The sequence below is a fragment of the Leptonychotes weddellii genome, chromosome 14 (assembly GCF_054177405.1).
Source record: "Leptonychotes weddellii isolate Sample4059 chromosome 14, ASM5417740v2, whole genome shotgun sequence".
NCBI lineage: Eukaryota > Metazoa > Chordata > Mammalia > Carnivora > Phocidae > Leptonychotes > Leptonychotes weddellii.
The window spans coordinates 975,190-987,187 of record NC_138382.1 but is presented as its reverse complement, the minus strand read 5'-3'; the positions used below and the strand labels follow the sequence as shown (position 1 = coordinate 987,187).

The following is an 11,998-nucleotide window of genomic DNA, read 5'->3' as shown; positions in this document are numbered from 1 at the left end:
GAGCAGCGGCCGGGCCGCGGGCCTCCGCGCCCTCGCAGGCCGCGCTCACCCACACCGGCGCTGGTGCCCGCTGTGGCGCTCAGCGCGGCCGGCCGTGGGGCGGGGACCGTGCGCGCGCAGCGCCCGTGCAGCTGGGGAGGAGGCCTCCCCGCCCCGAGCACAGGCCGGAAGCGCTCACGGCCCCGCCCCACGCCGTCCCGCGCACAGGCCGGAAGAGCTCACGGCCCGCCCCGCCCCGAGCACAGGCCGGAAGAGCTCGCGGCCCCGCGCCGTCCCGAGCACAGGCCGGAAGTGCTCGCGGTCCCGCCCCGAGCACAGGCCGGAAGCGCCCGCGGTCCCGCCTCCAGCACAGGCCGGAAGTGCTCACGGCCCCCCCTCAGCGCCATCCAGAGCACAAGCCGGAAGTGCTCGCGGCCCGGCCCGCGCACAGGCCGGAAGCGGCTCAGGCCCCGCCCCCGTGCGCAGGCCGGAAGCGCGCCGGTCCTCTGCGAATCCCGGGTGTTGTGGCTGGCTTCCCCCAGATACCCGCGGCAGGCTCGTCCCCGGCGCTGTCGCCTGAGCGACCCTGGAAACGCCACAGTGGCGGGTGGGCAGGGCCGGCGGGGGAGCCCCGCTGATGGCTGATGTGGGCATTAGCAGCAGCAGCGCTCAGCGCGCTCTGCTTGGTCTCCGAGCCTGCGGTCCGAGGACCAGCCCGGGGTGTGTGTCGTCAGCTGGGCTCGGACCCCCACCCCACCCCGAGCCCCCGGGCGCCCCCAGTCTGCGGTCGGAGGACCGGCCCGGTGTGTGTGTCGTCGGCGGGGCTTGGGCCCCCCACCCCGGGGCGCCCCCGCCGCGGTCCCGGCGGAATCTGGAAGCCACGCCGTGTTTATACTAAAAGAATAAAGATTTTTATTAAGCATTGTAAGTTGCATTCAATAGCCTTCGGTACAGCACTCCACAACCCACCTACAATCAGTCAGACCCAACAGCAGTTCATTCTTGCACAATCCATGAGTTAGGGCAGAACTCCCTTCAACTTACAGTAAGATCCTACTCAGGTCTCGCGGGCAGGGATTGGGGAATTACATCTCATTTCTGATCACTAATGTGTGATGAAGAGCATCAGGAGAATTATATGAAAACGAATAAGAAGTGATTCTGATTTCAAAGTACATTGTTTGGAAACAGTAACAAAAACATCAAAATGATATAAGTATACCTGCTTCTACTAAATTCTTGATGGGAAAGTTCTCAAGAACAAGCAATTTGTTTCCTGCTACAGAAGGGGAGGTTGTTTTTTTTGTTTTTTTTTTTAAGATCAAAGGGATTTTTTTTTTTGTTTTTCACAGAATTTCATATTTTGCTAATATGAAGGCATAAAACAGCAACAAAGAACAATAATGCATACAGCAGTGAATACACCAGGGTAATGTTGATATTTGAAACAGCTAGATAATTTTGGGGGGGTTTTTAGAATAAATGCAACAGAGGTCAATAATCACAAAATTTTAAGGTTAGAGCAAGATCAGTCAATGACTAAACAGAGTTAACATCTTTTATAGGACTATTACTGATTATTAGCATTTTGTTTTGCAAATGGGCACATACTGGTAAGAATGGAAGGACAGTAACATGCATAATATTAACTACACACTTTAAAAATTATGAACCATGCAGAAGGTTAGCTCAAGTAGTAGCACTAATGGTCTACGTCCGATCAAAACCACATAGTTCATTGATCACAGATGCATGGTATTAAGTCACGAAAAGTTTCAGAACACATTGTGTTGATTTTGAAAGGTCATTTGCATCTTCTATGATTTCAACTTTATCTCCATTTAACTTGCTTGTAAAGTAAGTATGATGTACTGCATATTTAAAATCAGCAGAACGGCAATATTACTCTATAATTTTTTAGTTTTGATAGTTGCACTTTTTTTTTTAACACAAAAGAACCACATCAACAGTGATGAGATTTAAGTAAGAAAGAAAAACCGTGGTGTGCCTTACTTCTTTCATAATCATAAAATCAAAGCCTTAGACAAAGCTTTCTTGTGAACAGTAATGCAAAATCAAAGATAATGGCATACATATGGTGCCAAATGCTAAAAATGATATTTTAAGCTATATATACTTAAAGACTGCCAAAATTTGTTTTCTTTATAGTTCAAGAAACACAACTATAGGCTTTTGTCATAACCAGTTTAAACTGTGTGTGTACTTCATTTTAAGTGTGGGAGTCAAATGCTCTTCATTTTCTTTCTCTCTTTTTGTTTTATTGTAGCATTTTGACTACAACTGGTTAAAACTAAAAATGTGTTGTTTAAATCTCTGATATCAAAGAGGGATCCGAATTTCCAAAGTCCTCATTTTTCTCTTACGGAAAGGAAAAAATGTACATAACTGTAGGCTCTCTTTCTCTCCAGATATTCCTGAATCCTACCCTTCCAGCATCCTTCACCCTCTATAAAAAATAAGTTTACTCTTCTTTCTTTAAGACAGCAGCCTCCAGAGCATCAGCTCTGCGGCAAGCACTGTCTGTACTTAGTGCATTTAAGTGAGGATTTGTATTGCACGTCTTAGAGTCATTGTTCAAGGCACTTTCCGAGTGGCTGGGGGCCCTGGCGTCGCCTGCGCTCCCGTTCATCTGGGCAGCAGGCTTCTCCTCAGCCACCGCTCCGTTTTCAGCCAGGGACCCATCTGAAGACACGGCGGACGACTTGGATTCCCCGGATCTTGACTTCAGTTCTTTGGCCACTTCTTCCGCTGAAGCAGCATAAGGAGGCTTGCCCTGGTCAAAATCAAGGACAACAAGCAATAAAGCAGCTTTGATAAACAGTGGGAGAGAAGGAATGCCTACCAAGGGCTGACACCGCCTGTTTCAGATTCAACAGCGGAATGCACGGCATGGGTGTGCTCTTCACGGTGTGTACTCGCTGCCCTTACGTACTCTGTGGGCTGCGCAGCCCGTACTCTCTACACTCCCTGTGCACCTGCGCACTCTCTCTACCCTTCTCTCCATACACTCCAGTCTATGTTCTCCACAGTCTGTCTACATAGTCCGCACCCTGTATGGATTTATAGTCTGTATGCTCTATGTACTCTATACCTGAGCCTATGTTCTCTAGCACCTGCAGAGTACATACACCTACCTACTCTGGTCTGTACCTCACTCTCGTGTACGCACATTCTCTACAGTCTACACTCCATATTCTCTCTAGTCTGTGCCTCTATAGTCTACACTCTAATACACTCTGTCTTATTTCTGACTGAGCTGCCACTGGCAGGAGCTTGTCTCAGCAGGTTCATCCTGGGACCCCTTCCCTCCACTTCTCTGTAGCTAATATCCTGGCCATGCAGGAGAGCCCCACTTGAGCTCTACCTAATCCTTCTGGGTAGTACCAGTTCTACCTTAACACTGCCCCTCGATAAATCCTCTCTGAAATTTCAGACTACGACTCCCCCAAATGTTCACCAACTAACACAGACGTCTGCCTGTCACGGTCTGTGGGAGGCCCATTTCTACTGGGAAATGGAGGCAAACCTAAGTCCTCTCTGAACAACCCAACAAGAAATAAGTCTAAGCTGATAATCGCCACATATGTTTGTGACTTATCTCTTCTGAACGGGTCTCTCTGCTCCTCTTAACAGATTTAAAAGGAATTCTGGAAAAAGATGAACTTTTAGAGTGATTCAGTTCATGTCCTGAAAGACAAGGAAGACAGCCCGAGATCTTCCAGGTGCTTACATCTTATACCATGGGTTTCTCAGCCTGGCACCGTGACATCTTGGACCTGATCATTCTGCCATGGGCTGTCTTGTGTGCTACAGAGTGGTGGACATCACTGGCCTCTGCCCATTAGAAGCCAGAAGCGCCTGCAGGTTGAGCTGTGGTGATCAACAATGTCCCCCAAATAAGCCAATGGCCCTCAGGGGTGCGACATCACCAGGGCTGAGAACCACTGTCAGGCAGACACATTGCCGAAGAAAACCTTAATCGTCTTTGCCTTCAAATGGTCATCTTTCAGTGAAGAAACTGAGACCCAGAACCCGAAAGCCTCCTACAGATCTCCCAGCTCTGCATTCCTTCCCTTTAAACCCCAGACGGCAGCGTGTCTGGTCTCCAGTCTTCCCTACTCTGAAAATCAGGGTGTCTGCCTGGTTGAAAAAAAGGCCCTCCCTGCTCAGCCAAGTGGGGCTGGAGGTGCCCGTCGCCCTCGCCTCCGGCACGCCATCTTGCATGCTGGTGGTTCCTGGGTTGGTTCCCCTCTGGGCTCCATTCCCACGGGTCTTCTCACTTTAGTGTTCAATCAGAGTTCAGAAATACGAATGTGAGCTTTTCCACAAGTCAATACTACTGTCATTTTGTTGGAACCTTAAGAAAAATAATTAATACAAAAGTATAAGAGGGCAAAGCGGGGAAAAAGGTAACATCAAAGCTTTCCAACCTCCGAGCCCTCACTCTCTGAGGGAAAAGCCCACTTCCACTAGAGAGACACGTGCAGCAGGGTTGCCAGGGCCGGCGGCAGGGGCCGGCTGACTGGGGGCTCCCCACAGTCACTGTCTGGAAACCATGGGGGCAGGTACATACAATGCCAGCGGAGGGAGCAGGAATGCTGACTGCACCTGTTCAGAAACAGACGTGCCCTCTTTCTACAGCCAAGTCTTCCCATAAGCCTTGGCCACTACATGCCCCCCCGAAGGGCACCCCGAGCACAGGGTGGCACTGCTTCCTCCGCCCACTGATACTCGACCCTCCCGGGAGGCTGCAACACCAACAAGACAGACAGGCCACAGACGCTCGCAGGCCAGCTGCCCTTCACTATCTGTGCTTCTCAAGGGGCAAGAACACTGATGCCACCTAAAAACGAGCAACAGGAGGCACCGAGGTGGAGCTGTCAGAACACAGCATAAGAACACCAGGGAAGGAACCGCACCCCTGCGGGCCGCCGTGCCTCGGCTCCAGCACCCGACCCAGAGGAGCAGCACGGAGCAGACCAAGAAAGCCTGGAGGGGGGGTGGGAGACGGAGGGGAGGTGGGAGACGGAAGGGAGGTCCAAAACAGAAACAAAGACGGCGCCGGAAACGAAGACCCAACTAGGGAAACACAACAACAGCAAGTGAACATCGTAATACATGAAGATGGCAAAAAGGAAGAAAAGCTTAAAATCGGAAATGCAAGTCAAACCACAATGAGATACCCAGCCAGACAGCTAAACTCAAGTATGGACAGTAAGTGGCGCTGGCGAGGGCACGGAGAAACGCAGACCCTCATGCGTGGCTAGCGGGAAGGGAAAACTGTGCAGCCGCCGCAGAGAGTCTGGCCGTTCCTCAAGTGCATGAATGCAGAATGCCCACAGGTCCCAGGAATCACCCCCAGAGGAATGGGACGTCTGTCCATGCAAAGGCTGTAGTGAACAATAGTGCGTATCTGAAAGCTGCTAAGAGAGATACCAAAAGTTCTCATCACAAGAAAATACGTTTTTGTAACTATTTGAGGTGATGCAGGTCAACCAGACTTACTGTGGCGATCACTCTGCAATATGTACACCTGGGACTAATGCCATGCTACCTATACTGCTGACATCTCAGTAAAGCTGGGGAAAACCCGAACCTATACAAAGATGCCCACAGCAGCATCACCCGTAACAGCCAAAACAGTGAAAACAGCCTAAATGTCCATCAGCTGATAAATGGATACACAAGATGTGCCCCGTCTCCCGGTGGAGCGTCCGCAGCAACAAACGGAGCGACGTGCTAGAGCTGCAACAGTGCACTTCTGGGACACGCACACAGAGCACGGCCACGGAAAGCAGGCCCGTGGCTGCCAGGGGCTGGGGCGTGGCTGCTCCCGAGTAAGGGCTTTCTTCTTGGGGTGGTGAATGTTCGGGAATTAGCAGGGCTGCTGCCTACCAGTAAGAACAGACTGCGCTGTCCACCTGAATGAAGCAGGTGAGTTCTGTCTCAAAAGAAGACCCCCAGGGAGCGGAGAACATGCCAAACACCAACAAGAGACACAGGACAAGCTCCACAGGAGTGCCAGAGATGAAAGCCGGGAAGGAAAAACAAGAGAAATGAAAAACCAGTAGTCCAAGAAAACTTTCTGATGTAAGACAAGATCTGAAACTGCGTTTAGAAAGAGCACGTTGTGGCTGAGAGCACCAACCCAGAACGACCAGCAGCGGGATGCATCACTAAACCTTGGCAGAGAAACAAAAACAATTTGGGCATTTGGGCCAAAACCCCAACGACTTCCAAGGGAAAGACAATTCTTTTATTATTAGTCTTTGACGTAAAGCTTTATGACAGAAGAAAATGACAGAACGTGCATGAGACACCTGAAGGGGAGGTAAGAACCACCGCTTTTGATTGTTAGGAAAGCAAAATGCTCTCAAACGTGCCCTCGTTTCCACTGGGCCCTCCCTGTGAAGTGTGCTGAGGAGAGCCTCGAGGGATAGCGCTGGTGGACAGAGGACACGCTTCCATAGAAGCCGGGCAGATAGGCCGCGGTGCGGCAGCAGGTCAAGGCTGTGTGCCGGGACAACGCAATCGGTAACAGCACAGCTACCCGTCAGAAATGCGAGCGCCGGGGGACGGAGCCACTGTGCGTGCAGCTGGGACAAAGCCAATGACAAGTCCGGGGGCACTCTAACTCAATCACGCCCGGGTTCTCGTGGTGGAAGAAGAGACACATAGATACCAACAGTAAAGTTTAGGTCAAATTTCCAAAGTCTTAAATTTGAATTAGAAGAGTCCATATAAACTGAGGTATTTCACCGAAGAAAAGCAGCGGCATACACACGCGTGTGTCTGTGTGCACACGGTACATTCGAGTTCACGTACTTCCTCTAGCCCTGGTCACAGGAAAAGTCCAGAAACAGTGATTCAGTGTGAGGAAAGGAAGAGATTCAACAGAAGTCCTGTGACAGTAAAAGCCCTTGGTTTAAATTATAAACATCAGTGTGAATTCATGAGGACTGTATCTTAAAAAAACGCAATAAAAAGCACGCATGTCATGTGTGTGTTTCTGCACAAAGAAACAGGACTGTGTGTCCAGGCGTGTGCACACAGAACACGAGGAACAGTGACCGACCCCACGGCATCGGGGTCCATGGGCACCCAGACTGTGGTCTTGAAATGCCATTTCCCACTAAAGAGCCCAAGGAACTAAGAGAAATGTGGTGGTTCTGCTGGGCCAGGCGATACCCGCAAAGGAAGCTGCCGCAGACCAGACGCCACACGAGGGCCCACGGCCAGGGTGGGCAAGGTGTCTGTCCTGCAAGGGCTGTCATACTCAGGTACCAAACAGGAGGCGAGGAGAAGAAGCTTCTCTTTATAAAAATACCCCAATAATAACAAAAAAAGAAACGATGGAACGAGAATGTCTTCCTTTTGCAGTTTCCAGTGACTGCATGGATCCGGTCAATGGCACATCAGTACAATAGGTCCTGACACGCAGACACGTAGCCCGACAGAAGCACACAGGTCCACCTCAGCCTTGGCACCGGGACAGACCCACTCCCAGGATGCAAGAAAGAGGAGGCCGGGTCACGGGGGCCTCCCCCTCAGCACACACCCGGCCAGACTCAGGAAGTCTGTGGGTGACACACCGCGTCATCCGTCCTCCAACAAAGTGAAGGAAACAAGCAGGGAGGGAGGGAAGCCAGCGGATCCAGGGACTCTGAAGAACATGAGCACCCCACGGAGACAAAGAAGCAGCTACGGCACACAGCTGTCCTGTGTGGCTCTGGTGTCTGTGTTTTATACCAAAGGCCCCGTAGCCAGCAGGGCCGGCAGCAGCACGCGGCCTTCCGCACAGGACAGGCTCTGGGTTGGAGCACAGTGAGGGCGGCTTCCCCTCCCTCTCGTCAACCTGATTCAGAGGCTGAGTGCCTTCCGCTCAGAGGGGCGTTTCTGAAAGCAGAGGAAGGTCGGGGTGACGCTGGGGGGCCAAAGTGAGCAGAGCCCACCCCCCACCCTGGGGGATGCTGCACTGCAGACTGGGCCCTGCTTCTAGGGAGGGGGCTGCCTTTGTACCTGACTCGCTAGATTTCATCAAAACAGAAGTTTCTGGGGCGCCTGGTGGCTCAGTTGGTTGAGTGTCTGACTCTTGGTTTCGGCTCAGGTCATGATCTCATGGGTCCTGAGATCCAGCCCCACATCGGGCTCCACGCTCAGCAGGGAGTCTGCTTCAGATTTTCTCTCCCTCTGCCCCTCCCCCTGACTCACTCTCTCTCTACAATAAAAATCTTAAAACAAACAAACAAACAAAACAGAAGTTTTTAAGATGCTGAGGTCAGCTGGTAAAGGCAGGCATTTTAGTTTCTCTTGGCCAATTAAATTTCCGTGCGTGAGTTATTAGTATGTGAGTCCCAGGAGTCCTGAGGTTTGCACGTGTAGCATGGACAGAAATGCACACTTTGATTAAATGTTGTAACTCAAGAGGTAGACTGACTGGCATTTCTAAAAGATCCTTCTCAAGGGGAAATTCATCAGGATCCAGGTTCTAAAGTGGGACGAAACTCCAGCTCTTTTCACGGAGACGTGTACATGACTCTGTCCCCTCACAAGCTAGTCAAGGTGGTCCAGGAGAAGAAAAAGATTTCAGTTTTCTTCTTAAACCCTAACTGCTATTTACCTAAATAATGTTTTAGAACATAAACGCCACTGACAGCCCTGGAACACCCCCCATGCAGCTGTGACCAGGAGACCATACTCTTCAGCACCCGTGACAACGGCGGCCCCCCTGGGCTGAGGGGTCCCGCCTCGCGCCACCACTGTGTTAGATGCACACTCGACAGCTACAGAAACACCGCAGCACTCCCCGTCTAGACCCAGGCACCGAAGGACGAGCCCGCAGGACCGGGCCCTCGGAGTGCGCCACCGCCCCGAGTTGCGGATTACCTGAATCACACCCTGGTTTTTATAGCCTCTGCCATAATACCGTCCACCTCTTCCAAACGTTCTGATCACCGGGGTGGAAATAACTCCCCTTGGACGCCTGAATGGATAGAAGATGACAGAAGCACACAGGCTTGAATCTGCTAAGACAGCTAAGGCATTTAAAATGACGTCCATCTCATGCGGTAGACTTGTGTCACACCATGGATTTATCCCAACATTCCAAGAAATCAATCTTACGGTTCTGGTCCATATCCAGTGCATTCAATTTGAAACAACACACTTCAAAAATGTTACTTTTTTTGAATATTGAAAAACGGTTAATTGAATAATGTGTGCATAATTATTTAATAATGGTTAAAACAACTACATAATACTATATATAATGGAATCCTTTGTAACCACAAACAGGGACATCAAAGAATGTATCTAATGATATAAAAATGTTCCTAGTAAAGTCATAATTGAAAGAAGAGGCTGTTTTCTTATTAATACAAACACATTTTCAGAACTTACCCTCTTGCTGGTCCTCCAACAGAAACTACCTGTAGGGGGAAAGGCCCACGGCCCCCACGGCCCCGTCTGCTCCCAGCCCAGTGGCCAACCACAGTGCCAGCTATCTCTAGCTTCCCTCCCTGAGAAGGTATTGGCTGGATTCCTGCAGAAAAAATAGAACAAATCTTGACAATCACAAAATTAAAAATAGCAAAAACAAGCAAGCAACTTCTTTTCAATTGTGGTTTACGTTTCATATAAAACCCCCTTCCCTTGTTTTGTGAAGACTTATTTATTACGTAAAGTATCTATGTGCACATCATTTGATTTTAATGGTTTTGTTTTTTCTTTTTTTTTTAGATTCTATTCATTTATTTGAGAGAGAGAGAATGAGAGACAGAGAGCAAGAGAGGGAGGAGGGTCAGAGGGAGAAGCAGACTCCCCGCCGAGCAGGGAGCCCGATGCGGGACTCGATCCCGGGACTCCAGGATCATGACCTGAGCCGAAGGCAGTCGCCTAACCAACTGAGCCACCCAGGCGCCCTGATTTTAATGGTTTTAACTGTTGTTAAAAATACACCTGAGAGTAAGCAAACATGTTGGCTATTCATAGAACTCATGGCAATTGAAAAGCTACAAATGCAAACTGTGCAAGGCTTTTAGCCTGAAATAGGTTCAAGAAAGTGCTGCCACTGGGTGCTCAGGAACCCCCTTCACCACCAAGGGGGACACCTGCAAACTCAATGTTTTCTCTTCCCGTAACTGCTTCCAAGTCTCCTGCCTTCACCAAACATTACAGAAGTTAACCAGTAAACGTGGCTGTTATTTCTCACTGTATTGTTAAATTAGAATTCCTTTACGTGGGGTCACAAACATCCACTGTATTCATTAACTTCTATTAGCTACATACAGCCTGCATTTTCTAAGCTTTTCTGACTAAACTAAGAAAATTCTCAACTAACTGACAGCAAAACTTCTGATAAAAACCAAGCGGAACAGAACCTCAGGCTTCTTCTTTCCTGGCAGATGGAATGGGTTCTAACACACTCTCCATCATCCAGGTGTTCAACGTGACAGTTGGCTGACACCCAGCACTGCCCACAAGCAGATCTACGACAAGCCTCACATTCCTAACAGCCACACTGAAAAAATACAAGAACAGATGAAATAGGTTTTGATAATGTTTTATTTGACCCAATATATCCCAAATAGTATTATTTCAATGTGTGATCAGTATAAAAACTACTAATTAGATATTTTGTATTCTTTTTTCTATGTTAGGTCTAAAATTGGATGTGTATATTGTGTTTAGGGCCCAGCTCAGCTTGGACGAGCCCAGGTCAAGTGCTCAAGAGCCACGGTGGCCGACGGTTACTCCACTAGACAATGCAGAGCTGAGCTCCAGACACAATTTGGGGGAAGTTATGAAACAGGTTCCCCTTGCCATTTCAGCCCAAGAAACAACTACTTTTTTTTTTTTTTTTAAGATTTTATTTATTTATTTGAGAGAGAGCAAATGAGAGACAGAGAGCATGAGAGGGAGGAGGATGAGAGGGAGAAGCAGGCTCCCCGCCGAGCCGGGAGCCCGATGCGGGACTCGATCCCGGGACTCCGGGATCATGACCTGAGCCGAAGGCAGTCGCTTAACCAACTGAGCCACCCAGGCGCCTCTCAAGAAACTACTTCTGACCCCACAGTGTCCATAGCCACCAGCCCACCCAGAGTTGTATCCCAACTGCACACTGACATGAGTGTCCAGACAAGGGGTGCACGGAGCTGAAGCCAATGGTGAAGCAGAGAGCACGAGTCACTGCACGTTGCATGGCGTGGACAGGAAGAAAAGCGCCGGTGGGAGGCAGGAGAGGGGCATGCGGGGCCGGTGAGGGGGAGAAATGGCCCCAGAGCCCTGTGGGGGGGTAGGGGGCACTGCACTGGCCTGCAAGTCTTTACTGCTCCAGAAGAGCTCTCCCTCCAGCCCCAAGGAGCTGAGCTGGAAAAACATCCCTGGGCAGGAGAGAAAGACTTGCCTATCCTAAAGTTACTCAAAAATGTATCTGAAGAGCCCTGTAATGTGGATGGGATGGCCGGGTCTAACTCTGCAGTCCCAAAATACAGGACATGTGACAAAGCTACAAGTCACAAGCTCTAATTACAGCAAAATCGCAAGACGTTATTTCAAAACTAAATGTTAAGACTTTTTTCTCTCTTGTAAGACTAACACATACAAGAAGAGAAGCAAAGGGAATTTAAAATAAACTCATTTATATATGCGGGATTAGAACTTTCTTTAAAAGTGTTTCCTATGAAACAGTCTGTGGAAAGTTTTTGTGCCAGGAGTTCTGCTACGGCCTCGGAACCTTCTACACCAGCTCGTCCTCTCTCGCCGGGGGAGCAGCCCACCCACGGGCACCGTCAGGCAGCCTGTCCCAGGACAGGAGGCGATGCTGGGGCCGGGCGCACAGGGCCATGTGGACACCCGACGGCCCCGCTGCAAGGCAGAGACCTGGGGGTGGAGGGGGCTGGAGCAGGCCTAGCGGAAAGGATGCGGTGCCGGGCCGGGACAGCAGAGGGGGGCCGGGCGGGGCAGCGAAGCTCTAGGAGAAGGCATGGCATAATTACCA

At 50.1% G+C, this 11,998-nt stretch overlaps 1 protein-coding gene across 4 annotated transcripts in view; it reads right to left on the bottom strand.

Moving 5' to 3' along the window:
* Positions 1 to 867: 867 nt before the first annotated feature.
* Positions 868 to 11,998, bottom strand: part of FAM120A (family with sequence similarity 120 member A) — a 92,882-nt gene continuing 81,751 nt past the window's right edge. For 3 of the 4 annotated variants that reach the window (XM_081802716.1, XM_081802714.1, XM_081802717.1), the window contains 3 exons: positions 9,400 to 9,541; positions 8,887 to 8,983; positions 868 to 2,773 (listed from right to left, as the gene is read on the bottom strand). In XM_081802716.1, coding sequence (XP_081658842.1) covers positions 2,462 to 2,773; positions 8,887 to 8,983; positions 9,400 to 9,541 — 551 coding nt within the window. In that variant the 3' untranslated portion in view covers positions 868 to 2,461. Of the gene's footprint in view, positions 2,774 to 7,297; positions 7,897 to 8,886; positions 8,984 to 9,399; positions 9,542 to 11,998 lie in introns of those variants that run through there. The other variant, XM_081802715.1, reaches the window with a different exon arrangement.